At 36.3% G+C, this 18,008-nt stretch overlaps 1 protein-coding gene across 1 annotated transcript in view; it reads left to right on the top strand.

Moving 5' to 3' along the window:
- CDH2 (cadherin 2) overlaps positions 1–17,976 on the top strand; it is a 102,132-nt gene extending 84,156 nt beyond the window's left edge. Inside the window, exons 14-15 of the mRNA XM_010708857.3 lie at positions 10,849–11,013; positions 17,177–17,976. Of these exons, the coding sequence (XP_010707159.1) occupies positions 10,849–11,013; positions 17,177–17,383 (372 nt within the window). The 3' untranslated portion in view covers positions 17,384–17,976. The remainder of the gene's footprint in view (positions 1–10,848; positions 11,014–17,176) is intronic.
- The last annotated feature ends 32 nt before the right edge of the window (positions 17,977–18,008 follow it).

The raw sequence follows: 18,008 nt of genomic DNA, 5'->3' as shown, positions 1-18,008 counted from the left end.
GGTAATATGTAAAACCAATAGCATGCTGACTTACACCATTAAAAAAAGTCGTGGTATTCTTGCCATATTCCAACCAAGGCAGTTATTCTTAAATTAAAATAAAAATCCCTTCTCGGAGTAATCTGTAAACTTCCGCTTCTTGTCTGGGATCCTGTTGTACAGAATCACTAGTACAGAGTGGCTAATACAGTCTGTTCCAAATACAACCCTTGTTTATTGGTAGGTGAATGCTTTTCTGGATATACAGTAATGTGGGCTATTGACAGATTGGCCACTACTGGGATTTCAGCTTGGAAAGTATTTATGTTTCAAGTAGCTGTCAGGGCACATCTGTGTTTATTCAAATACCTTTCCAGGCAGGTGCCATATGCATTTACTCTCACATCACCTCTGGTTGAACCATTGTTGATATGTCAGAGGACTAGGATTGATGTGTATATACTAAGAATAACTACTTTTTCCCTCTTTCTGTTCCCCTCCGCCTCTCTCAAAGTTAGTGGATTTCCAAGCAGTGTGGTTTCCTTCCTTCAGAGGAGATTTGTTAAGCGCTTTATAACCGTGACAAACAGTAGACTAATGCACATTATTACTGGTAGAAGCAAGTGTAATAATTATGAAGGGAACAGTGTATATAATACAGCCTAAGAAATTTTCCAGTAAAAAGCCTTGAAAAATCAAGTATAATTTTTCCACACATCCCCAGTCATGTTCATCTGGCACTTCAGTTAATCTGAAAAGTGTCTCCCTTCACTGGTACAGACACGTGTGGCTTCCCTCTGTTCTTCTGTTGGTTTGTCTGAAATTTTGGTTATCCTTAGTTATCTCTCAGGTTTCCTGCATTTCCCCAGGTCCTGATCCTACTTCCTGGGTTTTCCGCATAACTTTGTTTTTAAGCAGTTTGCAAAGGAAACTTCAGCTTATGCAGTTTTGGAAAATCATTTATATTAATAAATTGAAGGCAATCCTTTGAGACTGTATACGTTCCAGTTTGATTGTACAGACTGAGTACAAGAACTGTATCCAGCTTGCGCATGTTACTGCACAGAAGATAACAAGAAAAGTCTGTCCTGTGAGGACTAATTTTCCAGTTCATGTATCCCCAGCTCTTGTCCACCCACAATTCCCTGGAGGACCTGCTTAGCAATTTTTATGTAGTTTTGCTTTTAATTATTGATGACACAGTCCCCAGGATAGAGTCAGTAAAGTTTTCAGTGTTTATACCGTTGGCTAGAAAATTGTAGGTGATACTATTAGAGTGTTGGGAGAGGTTGTGTCTGCAGATCAGAAACCTTAAGCCTTGTAGTAGCAGCATAGAGAAGAGTAAAATAATCATTTGAAAAGAGTGCTGGAGTCTCTCTGTCCATTGTACACAGTGCTCCTCAGCAGGGAATGTGCTGTTTTTATCAGAGAGATAGTCAGGGGAGCGCAGCAGGACGTAACGTTTTGTGAACACAGTTAAAGATTAGCAGGATGTAAACCATCCAGAAACGCAGCCTTTCACAACCTGTGAATGAGCGTAGTGCATGCAGTGAAAGGAGGAACTGTTGGTGCAGTAGTAAATTGGTAAGAAAAGGGAAATGAGAATCAGTTCTAACGAGTCGAGGAAGCACCAAGATATAGGGAAGTTCAAGGACTTCATTTAAAAAAAAAAGATTTCTAGCCACAAAAACCCTGCTTTCTTAAGGTACGTTTTAAGGACATTGTTGGGAACTTATTATTGTATTTACCAACCATGTTGTTGAGGTACACTGGTCACTCTCTTGATCCCTTGAGCAGGGATCTAAAAGATCTTTATACACTTCAGACATACCAAATGTCACAGGAAGGATAAGTAAAAGTGATCGTGTGTCTGAACAGAGAGCACAAACTGTAATGTTGGCACCTAATTTCTCTATCTATATTGGATGGTCTCAATATCTTCTGTCTTGCTTTTCATGGAAATTCATTAACTTGATGGTTCGCTCCTGGAAAAAAAGTAGAGTCCTGTTGGTGCTTAACTAGATGATCATAGTTCCTAGGTTCACTTGTTCTTGTTTTCCTTCTTTCCTCCCTCTTCAACCCTCTGGGGAAAGAGGAAGATTACTATTTTGATTTAACATTATTGTTATTTCTTATAAAACAGTTTTGCACACGTTTTATGTACGATTTAAGAACAGTGTATGCCAAGCTTTTCTAGTGTCCTAACAAGTTCCCTACAAATAGTTACCTCATCTTTGCAACCCTGTACAGGCAAAGCAATGTAAAATGCTATTTAGGCATTGGCTTTTTTTTTTTCCTCCCCCAAATTTAAAAAGTTAAAGTATCAAAGTTAGGTGTTCCAAAAAAGCATTTAAGACTTCCCTCAAAAACTGGTTTTTAGGATGAGGCCTCATCAGGCCAGTGTTCCATTAAAATGAAGAAAAAGATGTTTAATGTCAGCCTTGGATCTGCAGATGATCAGCAAATGACATATGTATGTCAGTATTAATGTTTGTTGCTGCCTTATCCGAACAAGATCAGCACTGATTGACCAAGCAGCCTAGGTGGAAGATGGTGCCAAAAAATGCTCAGGATCACAGAGCCATCGAAACCTGGATGCCTCTCATGCAGAAAAAGAAAGGGGAATGCTCAAAGCTTCTCGCAAGTCTCAGTGGAAGCACAGAATATTTTCAGAAGTTCAAATATTTTCATAATCTTTACATTTAAAATTCCTATTGATAACAAATTATTTAGGCTTTTTTAAAATTACCCACTCTTCTGAATGAATACTTGAAGGTTTACACAGTGTGGCCTCATTGTCATCTTGTTTATGCAGATATTTTAGGTGACCAGAAGACTTGGTTGATAAGATTCCAAAGATGTGTCTAAAGTGATAAAATTAAGATTCTTTGGATCCTAAACCAAACTACTTTCAGACTTCTGGTTTGTTCTTGGAAGGTCATTTATTTATTTAGGAGGTGGATTTTTTGTTTGTTTCTTTTAAATGCTATTCAGTTAGGTTTCCAAGCTGTCACAACACTCTCCTAAAGCATGCTCAGCATGTTGCTTTCAAATTCTTTGTTTGTGCAGTCAGAGTAATGTATCCAGTAACAAATTTGATTAGTTCCAAATTCCAACTCCTTCCTCTGAGGCAGAATGCTTTGTCGTCTTTTGTGTTGGTGTGTTTTCTCCCCCTTCCCAAACTAGAATTTTGAATTAATTGTGATGTGAAGATTGTCATCAAAGAGCAATTTATTGTGTCTCCTGTTAATCCACTCTGAGGCCTTCTTGACCTGCTTTGCTCACTGGCAGACTGAATGGTTGTAAAGAAAATTGAAGTTCTAGAATGATTCGTTGTTTGTCTCTAGCTTGGAATGATCTACACAGGATTGTGTGATCTGCACAGTACAGAAAAATGCATTTAATTCCCTAAGCCAGAAAAGCTGTATATCTGTCATTCATAACTGATGTCAACCTGCTCCCACTGCAGAGTGTTGTCAACACAAGAAGTGTTTTGGCTTTTTTTCGCTTGAAATTCTGTTTTTTGGAAAAAAAAAAGTTTAAAACCTGACTCTGAAAGCTCTAGAACATTCATATTGTCCAAGTAGGAGTGGGGTTTTTTTTTTTTGTTGTTTTTTTTTCCCCCCACTGTTCTGGCAGCTGAAAGGAGAGAGAGTGTTAAGAGAGGGAAGAGATACTCCAGGTAGAAAGTCTGTTATTCTTCCCAGAGTTTTGTTTAATATTTTCTAGTTCTGACAATTTGGCTACCTGTTGGAGTCACACCATGAGTTACTTTGGGTCGCCACCATTGCACAGGAGTAAGTGAGACTGCTTTGGGAAGGACTGGGGGCTTTTATTCCCTCTGAATGTTTAACCCAGCTATTTGTGGCAAGGGCATTACAGTTTGCCATATTCTGAAATGAACATTACCAAGTAATCTGACAAGTTATGGCAGATTATGAAGCTGGGAGCGACCGTCTTGATTCATAATGAACTGCCGCATGGTGTGGAGCTTATAATTGTTAGCAGACAGGAGGTGTGAGTGAGAGACAGAGGACTGACATAGTCCTGGTGGCATGATGTGCACTCAGCTCGTAACACTATTGTCAATTCTAAGTGCAAAAACCTTATGTTGGCTGAGTGTTAAAGCCCTTAGCACGTCTGCCACATAGTTTGCATGTGTGGCAGATCACAGCCTATAAACATCACTAATGCGTTCTACCATGTCCCTCAAGCCACTTATGTGATTTACATTGAGGCAGTGGTTGCTCAACTGGGATACTTGATGCATACATCAGCTTGATAACTGTGATACGTATTGTTTACTATTTAATTGTTTTTTTCATGAGTCTTCTATAGTACGTTATGGAAGATGCTCCTCACATCTCCTTTGAGTCCAGTTCTATGATGTTTCCTGAATTCTAATAGTGCATAGTTATGCAAGTGGTCTTGCTGATGCAAATTAGAACAGCGAGTATGCCTTGAAACTATTTATTTTTGGCTGTCCTGAATGTGTTTTAACCTGACTATCACACTCAAATACAAGAGTTTCTAAAGCAGTGATTTTGCTATCATTAAGTATTTTTCTTACTAAGAATTCTGCTTGTTCCTTCCTAAATCACTGTTCCTTACAGTCTGTTCAGATGTTAGTCGATAGCTCACTTTTTCTCCTGTTTTATTACACATTAATATTGAGAAATAAAATAGCAATTATTTTAAATATGATAAAAACATAACAGTCTACTTTTAGGTGTGAATGGATCTAAATTCTAAACAGGAATTTCTCATTTGTGAAAAAGGATAGCTTTTTATTCCAGCATTTGTGTGTCATTGATAAAAAAAATGTACCAAGTAATCATTTGTATTTTAATCTTTGTTTCTTTTTTCTGTTTTTTTTTTTTTTCTTAATGTCATGACTTTCTTGATATTGGTGTTTTAAGATTACGTCAGTTTTATATGCTGGATCTTATTGTAAGCTCTGTTATAAAAACAATATTTCTGAGCTACTTTATCAACAGTATAAATCCATATGATTATATTTTACCATCCGGAGTGTTCAGATCATCTACTCTCACTACTTAACCTTTATTCTGTATTACGTTTAAGACTGTAAAATATTTCATTTAAAAACTTAAACGATAATGAATAAAACAACTGCTGTTAAGATATCCCTAGGCATCTGTAATATTATAAACAGGAGGAAGTTATTTTGAGGATAGTGATTGCTTACTTAGACCTTGTTTCTTGAGTGAGTGACTCATGCAGTGCTCCTGTGGAGGAATTATTATCATTCTTTGGTGAATCTTTATCTCATCATGGAAAAATAATGTTTCCATAATTCCATTACAGAATTGTTTTGTATTTTATTTTATTCCGTCTAGAACCTACGTCAGTGTTACTGTGTTTTATCTGCAGTTAGAGTTTAACTTTCACCTTTTTTATTAAAACAGATAAGTGAGCTTCTTGGTTATCTTAAAAATGATTAACTTGTAATGCTTTAGATTTATCTACAATAAAATCAAATGGGAAAAGGAATATGGAAGAAAGTAATAAAAAATGAATTGCAAATAAAGACCAACTGTTAGTGCAGATACTGTAACTAGACTCCCACCTGCAGTCTGAATCTAGTCAAACCCACGTGCTTTTCCTTTTTGGGAATCCTATTTCAGTAAATGAAAGATTTAGGGGGTTAGGAGCATTTTGCAGAACTTGAGCAATATTTTATGTGCAAGTTGCTCAGCATTGTTTGGGGTTTGGGGGTAGAATGATTAAAGGGTTGGTTTTCACTTCCTTTTCATTATTTGTATAAAACTTTTAAATTTCTGAATTTTCACCTGAATTTTTCTTCTGTTGCTCCCCCTGCCCCAATTCTCTCTTGGAGTAGACAGTAGTTAGCAACACGGAGGAGGAGCAGGCCATGCATTTTATCCGTGACCGTTTGTGACCATTCAAGTTATAGTTTGGTCTGTTCTCTCAACACTGAAATAAAGTTGGGTTTATACTAAGATACCATCCTGTAAAATGGATGCGTGAAATGCAGACTTCTGCCATTGCTGCTTTACTTGCTTTGGAGCACTGCATCTGGTTTTGTCCAGTGAATGCCACTTACAGCTGTCATAATCAAATTAAGTGAACCAGTGACAATTAAATTGATTTCTTCCATGGGAATAGATCAAAACTTCTGTATGTTTTCATAAAGGCCATATGCTTTGAAAATGAGAAACAGGTGTTGTATTTTTGTTATGTGAGTCATATGTCCAGGCCTGTATACATACGTAGCCAAAGCTTGCTTTCTATGAGAGATTTAAAAAAACAACAACAACAAAAAAAAAACGACAACAAAAACTTGTTTGATTGCTTTTAAGGTCAACCCATCTGTGCATAAAAATCTATGGATTTATTAACTTGTGGTTTCAATCTGATATTTGGAATTCTTTTTTGTTTCAGTATGCATTCATATTGAGACGGTCTAGTTAGTGTAATACGTTTTCAATTTAAGCTATTGCCAGCAACTCCTAAAATTCAAGCACAGAGCAGCTAATCCAGGAGAAAAAGTTAACTTCAAGTTGAAGCTTCTGGGAAATTCTATCTCCTGGATTATCTTTTTTTTTTTTTCTTTTTTTAACCTCCAAAGATTGGTTGGAACAGAAAGTGGGGTACTTTAGAGATATTTCTCCCAATGCTGCAGCTGATGGCTGCTGCATGAGGAATTATTACTCAAGTGCCATTAAATGAATGGCCGCTTTGCACAAGAGGAAGTTGTTTAAGGGAAAAGCACTTTCTTTTTCTTTGTAAATCAGTGATTACTAGGGAATATAAAATGGCATTTTCTTCTGTTCTGGCCATTTCTTCTATTCAAGTTGAGATACGTGAACTATGCTTCCAACTACTGCATAAAGGTTCTTAAAGAAAAGTTTTTAGGAGTTTTTGGTCTCTTCTGTCTGCACAGCTGGTAAAGTGGTTAATCTCTATGGCTCGGGTAGCTGGTTTTGACATTTAGTACTTGGATCTCACATTTCAGGAATGTGAGGTCAGAGCTACTAATGGTTCAAGTCCTTGCTTAAAGCTGTCTAAAACTAAGTGAATAGGTAATAGTATTAATATTTGTAATTGGGCTGGTATGAAGTTCGTTTCTTTTGTGGTAAGGGAGCTTGAGGATAACTTAATTTGACAAGATGCAGCTTCTGGTAAAATACCTTTTTAGGAGATCCTGATTTTTATTTCCTTTCTTAAAGCTAAAAACAAATCAAAAACAAGTTCTTCTGTTTCAGTACAGGTGATAGTGGGGTTTTGGTTGTCTGCTTTTTGTTGTTATTGTTTTGTTTTGTTTTTTTTAATTTTTTTTTTCGCCAGTAAAAGTAAATAGTAATATCAAAAGAGGCTAACTAAGGAAACAGAAATGTTTGGGGTTACATCAAGTTATACTGATAAAATATAAGCTAGTCATCTCATTAGCCACCAGTTTTGTAAAAGGTGGCTGTATTGTCTCATATAGTTCTATAAGATCCCTTTATAAGCGAGAGGTCATTCAGCTTGCTTCACTTAGATCCCAGTCATTGAAATGGAGGCTTCCATTTTCCCGTTGACTTGGACAACCAGGTCGGTGTAATTTTCTGGTTTCTGGAGGGCCCGAGTTTGCTAGATAAATAAAAGCTAATGTTTTAGCTATCTCCCTATTGGGGAAAAAAAAAGAACAGCAGTCTTCCATTCTTCTTTCCATTAACCATCTAAGCTTATCCAGAAGTCTAAAGAAAAAGAATTCAAACCTTCTGAAGGAATTTGCTCAAATCCAAACTTAAGGAAGGGAAAAAAATTACTAGAATTAGGGCTTACTAACAGAAATTAGTAAATAAATGCCTCTGACAAAAGCTATCAGCCATATGAATTAAATGCCATCATTCAAGTATGTTTTCAGTAGAGGGCCAATTCTTGTTCCTCATTAATCCCTCAGCAGATTGAAAGAATGAACTTTGGAAGAAGACTGAAGCTAGGACAATGCTGTTGACTTCTGGTTCTGAATTAGAGTAGAAATAATGACCCTGAACATCAATCTAAGCATGCTGTCCCAACCTACCTCAGCATGTTTTTTTCTCACTCTGATACGACAGTTTTCCTTTTAGCTGTTACTTCTGCATTTAACTATGTCAAACTCTGCTTGAGACTAACCTTAAAGTCTGTTCAGGAGCTTTAGATAATACAGCAAAAGTTTCTCCATTTATCTAGCAGTGAATGCAACATCGAGCAAAGAGATGGAATTTCTACAGCCCTTTACAGCTTACAGTCTGAGTCTTTGAAAAAAAAAAATATATATATATATATTTATTTATTTATTTATTTTAACTTTGCAGTAATTGAGTAGGGTTGGCTTCAGACAGAATATTGAAACAGCTGGAGGCGTTGCATGATGCTGTGTTTGTACGACATTAAGCCAGTTTCAGGAGATGGTGGATGAGTGCCATACCTAACTGATGTGTAGTTGGTATTGATTTTAATGATACAGGAGAATTGGGAGTCTGTGGTAATAAGCACAATGGATCTCTTTTTTTCCTGTCCAGACACTTAATAGACCTGCAAAATAAATTTCCTCTGATAGAAGTCTGGAAGGCAGCGTCATAAATTATACTAGAAAAGAAATCCAAAGAGGGAGTCCATGTAAAGAGACATTCTGCCCTGCTGTTGCCTTGAGGATGGCAATCTTTGCTGTCTTTGTAGCTGTAAAGCTTAGAGATGTCTCATACTATACAAATACACAGGAGAATAAACTTAAATATGAGGACTCTGTCTGACTCATTTAATATGGTATTTCTGTATGACCACTAATCAGGAAACGAGCTTTTGTGTATGGGGATGGGTGAATAGATTGTAAACTAAAAGAGGAGAAATTTAGATGAGATATTAGGAAATTTTTTATTCAGAGAGTGGTGAGACACTGGAACAGGTTGCCTGGAGAAGCTCTGAGTACTCCATCCCTGGAGGTATTCAGTGGGGCACTAAGAAACTTGTTGAAACTGCTTGTTCTTTTTAAGGTCTATTCCAACCCAAGCCATTTTATTATTCTATTTATATATGTATATATAAATATATAAAATGTTTATAATAATATAAATATATATTATTTATAGATAATATATATATAGCATTATAAAACTGAAATGACTAGAGAGATTTTCCTGATTTTAATATTTTTTTCATTTAATCATACCTATTTGAATTCCTTCATGTGAAAATATTAAGCATTAAAATGAAGTGTATGAAAAGCACTCTTAATACATATTCATAAATTCCGAAAACTACATTCTACTCTCATATGATTTTCTGATAGTATGTCTGTAAACTGTTTTGATTTATTTTACATAATAAAAAGGGAAAGGATAAAGAGTTCAGTTTACTTTTACTTTCTTTACTTGTACTTCTTCCAATCCATACGACTTCATTGAAACAACTTATTCTGTTCTGTTTTGATGAAACAAAGGGTTAAAGTTACAGCTCTGCCCCGAGGAACTTGTAATTTAATTAAAACATACAAAACTACATTCTAAGATCTCAGTGGAGCTATTGCACCTTTTTGACTATGAATTCGTGTGCAATCAGTTGAGGACCCGAGAAACAAATTAGGAAGTGTAATGATCTGATAGACAGTAAAGCTCTCCCAATGAAAATGCTTTCACTGCAGTCAACAGTCCTTGCTTCCTGTTGAAAGGTCTGTGCTGGGGGACCACAATTGGTGAAGTAATACTCTCAAAAGGCCCCCTAAGTTCCATGAAGTGACAGCAGCAGTATACATGTCTTTCTCAGGAATCAGTTAGGAACCAATGAAAATGTAATTCTCTGTATAGACAGCTCCCAGCAAACTCAGATTGCAAATAAGGTTTTACTAGAAAAACACTACTGAAAAATAGATACAGATTATAGAAGAACTTATTTAAGGATGCTTCTCAACTGCTTGGACTATTTGTATATATCTGGAATACAGTAGAGCTGGCGTTAAGCCCCAGTCTGCTGGTAGCTCATGGATGGTTGACTTTAGTTTAAGCCTTTAAGTCCAGTTCTTTGTTCTGCAGTTTTACCAGTGCCTTGTGGAAAGGCATCTTCGAGCATGACTATCTTCTAGGCATGACTGCAGCGAGGTGAATGACAGTGCTGAAACGCATCACACTGTGCAAATAGTATTCAGGAATATCTATCTTAAAATGCATAAATATTCATCTAATTAAAAATTAATATACATATATACTGCTTATTGAAATTCCTACTGGTATGCTAGATTCATCAGTCTGCCGGAGTTGGAAACTGTGGCATCAAGTACTTAATGAACAGATCCACAAGTAATCTTTAGAAAAAGCCTAGAATTAAGGCTAAATCTGAGGAGCTTTGTACTTCTTATGACATTTTTCCCCCCTTGGCTTTCATATTATAGAAGCTGCATGAAATCAGCAGGAAGTCTTAAACTCCATTCTTGAATGTATTATAAAATACTGCGGAGCAGTACACTTGCTTCTTTTTCAGAATGAGAATGCCTAGTGTTTATTTCCCTAGAAAAATGAGAGTTGGATTTGATATCTTTGCTCTATGCAGTAGATCATCGTTACTAGGAAGAGTTTAGTCTCTTAATAGTACTACACAAATCCTTTCTTCTCAATGGAAAATTTATGAGAACCACTACAAATCTGATGGAACAGAATCAAAACAGTAGGTTCATGGAGTATAAATCAAATAATGTCCTGGAAATAACTATGTTTCAGACTTATTCTCAGTACGTGTTACAATCCTGAAAATAAGAGTTGTGGTGAAATGATTCCTTGTACTTCCCTGTTTTCTTTCCTCATGTTTCTGCTGACAGGCAGCATTTAAAATTCTCCTAACGTACTCTCTCTGCTTCACATGTTGCAGGATTATGACTTGAGCCAGCTCCAGCAGCCTGACACTGTAGAACCAGATGCCATCAAACCTGTTGGAATCAGACGTCTTGATGAAAGGCCAATCCATGCAGAACCTCAGTATCCAGTCAGATCAGCTGCTCCTCATCCTGGGGACATTGGGGACTTCATTAATGAGGTAAAAGAGAGAAAGAGTTTCCATCTCTGGTCTGTAAGGTTTTATATTTTCTTAATTGTACTCTGCATGAGTAGCTATTAAATTTGAACATTATAACTTCTAAAAACTTACTTAAATAATTAAAGTTGTCCTGCTAAATTGAACTAAATACATTCTTTTAAAGTGCAGACAAATTTAATTAACTCATTCAAACAGAAGGAGAAGATATATCAATTAACTTCTGCACATTTGTATTAATTACATTCATAATACGTTATCAGCCGCGACCACAGTATCTTCAAGCAGATTATTCTTTGGGTTCCAAGTAATAAATAGAATAACAAAATTATAGTTTAGCCTAAATTCATTTATTAATTCAGAGTAATTTAATAATAGAAGTAGTTCGTATTCATTTTCCTCAAACATTACCCTTTGAAGCCGGATAGTAGTGGAAATTCTGTACGTTCAGTAAGGCCAGAAGAATTCCATCAAATACGATTAGTGAGCAGGGCAGCTAAATTAAATGTTATGTAAGTGCTTTTAATACTTGTCATAGAGCTTTAAAAGTCTTTGCATTATCTTTGATTCTTCAAATTAATAAAGATAAATGTAAGTAAGATTCAGACTATAACCAGATTATTCACACGTCTGAAAGTAATAATTTACAAATACTTGTTTCATTATTTTAATCACTTGTCAATCTTAAATCATTGATTTTTATGTAACTTATGACAGTAGATGCATTTCTTATGCTCACTGATTACAGAAAAACAAATATTAACCTTATTTTTAAGTTGTAAATTATGGTTTAGTAATTCAGTATTCTGTAGATTAATAGAAGTAAATTATATTCTCTAATTTTCTTGTATCTCTGGCAGTTACTAGGTGGATAAGTATTGAAGAGAACAGTTTTTGCAGATACGTTTCTTGTTGTTTATTTTAAGGGAAAAAGCAGACTAATACACTTAAGTCTCTTCTGTGTTAGCAGGCTATGTAAAATGGAGTTTATCCTTATAAGATACACAGCAATACTATGTAAAGGAAGGTGACTAGCTGTAAGCTATTCCAATTAGATGTTATTTTAAGAGTACCCAGATTTGTGGAAGACCTCTATTAGAATGAAGTGGCTTAGCAAAGTGGATCTTTGCATACCTTGTACTTCTAAATATTTCAAATACATTTGACTTTTGTAATAAAGTAGAGTCATGGAAGAACAAAATGCCCAAGATTGTGTACGCACAAGAACTTCCTTACGGACCCTCATCATCTTCCAGATGATCAGTTTCCCTTTCTACTCTCCTATGAGTGTGCCTGTACGTTCCTAACCTGGCAAGTGCTGGCAAAGAGCCTATGATCTTCAGTACCCTGATTTTCCTCATGTTTGCAGTAGTGTTGACACTTATATGGATCCTAGATGAGAAATGAGGGAGTGATTCTCGACAACCAGAAAAGGGACAGTTTGTCCAGTCTTACACAGTTTTAAAATTACTCAGCAAACTGTTTCAGCAATGCTGTTTTTCAGTATGTTGTCACTCCTGAAGAATCTGTCATAAATGGATAGAAACTGTAGGTTCTATCTTTATTTAACCCCATGTTTATATCTTAGTACCAAGCTAGGAATCATTTTCTTACTGATTTCTGTTGTATTAGCTCAGTACCTTCCTGCATATTTCCTTTTCCTCTTCACCTAAAAAAGAAAGGTTCTTCCAGCTAGTTTTGCATTGTAAAATGATAGCAATAATATAATTCAATCAAAAACAAAATTAACATTAGATTTATACACAAAATTAAAGCATGGAAATTTTATCTGCAGCCTAACTGGTAATCAATTGCTTCCTCATATTGAAAGGAACTACATGATGTAGATTCTATGTTTCAATTATTATATATTTAGCTTCTTTTTGTTGTAAGGAGTTTCTTTCTTAGGATTTTGATTTTGTTTTACTATGGAGCATTTTACCTAACCCTCTCTGAAGTGCACAGTTATTGCCGAGGATTCTTTATGCTCTGTTTTACCAGAACACTGAGCAAAATGAAGATTTTATTTCTCCACAGTAGTTTTATCTCAATTTGTATTATGTCAAAATTTCTCATGGCAAACATGGTTCTAAGAAGTTTATTAGAACAACAAAAAAATTAGTTGTTTGCTGTAGTAGTCACTATTACAGTTAATATTCCAAATAACCAGTATCCTGTGCATAAACATTGAGGCTGCACAGGTTTTCAAATTTGCTTCAGTTAACATTCTTTGCCGCGTGTCGTAAGCAACCCCAGCAAGGCTATGCCTGAACAAATTGTTCAATTTTCAAATCTCTCAGTTTTATGTGGAATAAAAGAAGGGAATGTCTTTTCTAAAGATGCCAGTTTTCTCTTTTAGGATGATAGTTCAGACAGAAGATATGGTAAACTGTGAAAAAGACATAGCAAGATAAGAAATGGTAAAGTTCATACTTCTTTGCATCCGTATTTGGCATGGTTTGGCAAAGAACTTTCTTCCACTGCGACAAGTCACACCGTGACTTCTCTTTTGTTCAGCCCTAACCCAGACCATGTCCCAAATTAACCAATTCACTAGCTGAACAGGGAGGGGCTGCCTTTCAGTTGTCAGTATCTCTGCAACAAAGTTTGCATTTACTCTGCTGGCTTGAAAACATGCAATACTTTTTGGAGATCAGTCCTGTATTTTGGAGGACTTGGCCCCGTTCCCAGAGATGCTGATCACTGAACCTTTGGGATGCTAGCCCAGGTATGGGAATGAATTCTGTCTGTTGAATGCTCACCAGTACCTCAGACACTCAGACACAGTGCCAGTATTGTTCAAACTAGCTACCAAATTACTCCAACTTCTTGGCAAAAAATAACTGTACATCATTTGTGTCAGTTACTAGAGGACTTAGCTACCACCACCTGAGAAAGCATGGGGTATTTTTTCCTCTTGATCCTATTACAGAGGAACAGAAGGTGAAAAAGACCTAGTGGATCATCTTTTTCTGTTTGGCTGTGCTTACTTTGTTTCTTGCAGTGTATTATTTTCCAGCTGTCATCAGTTGTATTGTCTACCTAATTCAATGAAACGTGTAAGTATGAGTATTTTGTAGTGTTCTAATAACTTCTCATTGGAAAAACAAGTTAGAAGTATGATAAAGCCTTCAAGTATTTTTATTACACTTGCAAAGTTAAAATAAAACATGAACTTTGTAAAAAATAAGAAGGTTCCAGAGGTGCCTTATAATCAAAATATGTTTTGCAGGCATAATCTAAATGACCTTGGGGACTTTCTTGTTTTGTCTGTTTAAGAGGATAGATGAATCTCTAGTTTAAGGGAGCGACAGAAAAACTTCCTTTTCTTCCAGTTCAGTATACAAACAAGTCATGTGTTATTAAGAATCCTCCGTAGACACTGTTTTCCATTTTGAGCTTTTTAAAACATAACCTACAGAATGTGAACCATAATTAATGCTAAGAGTATTCAGGATTTGCAGGCAGTATAAATCAGACCTGTTTGAAGAAGCTTTGTTAAGCTCATTTTCAAAAATCACCTATGCTGTCCCTAGAAATCTTATTGTGGTGGAGAGTTTGTGAATAAGAATATATTTCTAATCAATAGAGGACATAGCTTGAGGTAAATTAAATCACAAACTGAAGGTAACTAGTGGAAACTGCAGGTTTTCAAGATCAGGAATCGGTAATCGAAACAACAGAAAATCCACTGTTCTGAAGTTCTTGAGCACCTCTGAGAAATACTGAGGAATCTTTTGAGGAGTGGTTGACAATATCACTCCAGCAAAAACAGTGTGAGTAGTCGCTGGGAATCATTTTTCCCTTCTCAGTCATGCCAGTAGAGCACTTTGTGGTACTGGAAGGAATGGCATAGTAAGCAAAAAGATGGCAATACTAAAACTAAGGGGAGTTTCATAAGCCAGTTTCATTGCCAAAGCTGACATCAAGCATCTCCAGCTTCAGACATGCTGTAGTACCCAGCAGTTCAGAAAATACGCTTAGCAGAAGGGATGTAAAAAGTTGTGCTATTTCTTAATCAACATGCCATACGAATATGGCAGAGAACTTTGTTGTCTTAAAGTTTATTATATCTAGAGTCTGAGGAATTGTTAATTGTAATAAATCAGTATCCTGTGCTTGACTGGCTGTTCCCAGGCAGAACTGCAGGGAAGTAACATTTCGTCTCCAAACCCCCTTTGTAAATGACTTTTACACAGAAACACCTGAGATTCCTACCTCAGCACTCCTTAAGTATTCACCCTCCTTGTCACCTCTGTACACAAAAAGCATGGGAGTACATCACCCCAAGCAGGCTTAAGTGAAGGTGCGAATACTATAAGGACTGCTGAAGACTTAAATTTAGATTTCTGCTTCAGCAGCAGAAATAAAGATAAAGCCTTAGAACTGTTTGAAGCTTTGAAGCTGGACGAAGGAAATCTTCCAACATATACTTGCTGTTGCCTTTTAGGAATCTTGAATCGTTTGCCCTTATTGTGGCTGTCAAGATGGAAAACTCCAAAGAGAAAGATAACAAGCATCACCAATTATTCTTATCAGATAATTCAAAATTATGCTTCTAATACTGGCTATTAATAGCGTGCTTGATGTTGTTGTACTATGCGAAACGATCGCTTTAAATCCAAAATATGTTCTTGATTGGAGGTCATTAGTTTGATAATTATGCTGGGCCTCTCCAGCATTGATTTGCAAAACTATTTTAGGTACATTTTGCACACTTCTGAATGATTTAGATGCTAATAATCAGGTTTCTTTTATTGATACTATATGTTTTAATTAATGAATTCAGGTATATATATTTATAAGGAAAAAAATTCAGACATTTGTTATGTCACATTCTTGTCATGCACTGTTTGGTTTAAAACATACATTTGTAAAAATGGCATCTTAAATAATTCAAAGGAGATACAATCCTTCAAAAAAAGAATAGAAGAAAGCGATTTTTCAAAGAAATAAATGAGCATCAAAAATTAGCAGGAAAATTGGCACAAATTGCACTGGTTAAAATTAATCTAACAGTGAGCAACTTGAAGCCTTAGCTGAGGCTGAAAGAACCTTGGCAGTCACATTATTCCTCATCAATAGCTGCCAGAATAGATCCATCCTGAAAGTGGAAGATCTTGAAAAATCATTGCTAATCCTGTGGAAGAAACTACAGGGCTGAAAAAATCCAAAACACAAGAGGGCTTGCATTTGCTTATAACTGTAGCCTGTTATATTCAAGCCGTAAGTCTTTCCAGGCTAAGTGTGGCTCACCACAGAGTAATTGCTTTATATTCTTTAAATTTACTGTTTAGGTTTGAACTTACGTTAGGAGGTTTGAACAGAGGAGTCACTCCTCTGGAAGAAGTGTGGTTCTTGCTCTACTTTTCCCTGGCTCAGTTTGCTTTGGTTTTAGTTTGGGGTTATTGAGCTTCAGAGGGTAGAAGTTTAAAATTACTGAAGACCTAATATTTGTGTGTTTATAGCTTGAATACTTTCAAACAAGGAAGCAAAAATGGCTATATTGATGCATTTAGCTTTCGCGTCTCTTTTTGTGTGTGTTTTATGAGGAGCAGGTGGAATCTTATGGGTGGTAATGGCAAAACACATGCGGCTTAAGCCAACATATTGTACCTTTATCTCACAGCAGCCTACAGAGGCACATGAATTTTGCAGAACTAACTAAATACAGCTCTTGGCACACACAGATGGACTGCAGGCCAGCAGTGTCAGTGGATATGTTATTGGCCATGTGAGATAGCTGTTAAAGCAAATCTTTGCAAACATGCCTATTTCTCCTTCCCCATCTGTCTATTTAACCAGTCCCATATTGCTCATGCCTCAGGTTGTGAGCTGTACAGCTCAGAAACTGTATATTTATTAGCATCATTCCAAGTTCAGTGATGTTCTCTTAAGATTTTGTTAGAACAGTGTGTGCAGTTGTTCCAAAACTTCCAGCTTTAAATGCTGGAAATGTGTCCATTTTAAAGGCAATTGGAATACGTTTTTGCTGGAGTTACAGAGACATGAACCATGCCGTTCTGGTTTATATGAACTGTAGAAGAACAAGAACGGTATTTTCTCGAGTGGTGGCTGGTAGATAACAGCAATGCAATGTTCCAGTTACGTGTTGCCTCACTGATACAGAACTTAACCTTTTTTTCTCTCTCTCTCGTTATTACAGGGACTTAAAGCAGCCGACAATGATCCTACAGCCCCACCATACGATTCCCTCTTAGTCTTCGACTATGAAGGAAGTGGCTCCACTGCTGGATCCTTGAGCTCTCTTAATTCCTCAAGTAGTGGTGGTGAGCAAGACTATGACTACCTAAATGACTGGGGCCCACGTTTCAAGAAACTTGCTGACATGTACGGTGGAGGTGATGACTGAACTTCAAAGTGAACTTTCTTTTTGGACAAGTACAAACATTTCAACTGATATTCCCCAAAAGCATACAGAAGCTAGGCTTTAACTTTGTAGTCTACTAGCACAAGTGCTTGCTGAAGGCTTTGGCATAGGCTGCAAACCAATTTGGGCTCCGTGGAATATCAGTGATCCAATGCTGTTTGGAAAAAAATATTGAGCTCAGTTACACTTGAATTTTACAGTACAGAAGCACTGGGATTTTATGTGCCTTTTTGTACCTTTTTCAGATCGGAATTAGTTTTATGTTTAAGGCTTTAATGGTACTGATTTATGAAATGATGCATTAAAGAAACAAGATATGTTGGGGTGGGGAGGAGTAAGGTGAATCACAATATGCTTCAATATGCTTTTGTTACATCGCATTGCTTTTATTAAAATAAGGAGACTGAAAATTAAAAAAAAATAATCCTCATGGAACAATTTTATTATGTGGAAGAGAAGACCATGAGGTGGAACAGTGTACATTACTTCTAGTTTTAGATGTTAGGGGATTTTTTTCACTAAAATTCTAAAACTTATGCAGCTGGTTGCAAATAAAGGGAGTTTTCATATCACCAGTTTGTAGCAGAATTGATTTTTTTTTTTTTTT

The sequence above is a fragment of the Meleagris gallopavo genome, chromosome 3 (assembly GCF_000146605.3).
Source record: "Meleagris gallopavo isolate NT-WF06-2002-E0010 breed Aviagen turkey brand Nicholas breeding stock chromosome 3, Turkey_5.1, whole genome shotgun sequence".
NCBI classification, from domain to species: Eukaryota; Metazoa; Chordata; class Aves; order Galliformes; family Phasianidae; genus Meleagris; species Meleagris gallopavo.
This window is presented reverse-complemented; position numbering and strand designations above follow the sequence as displayed.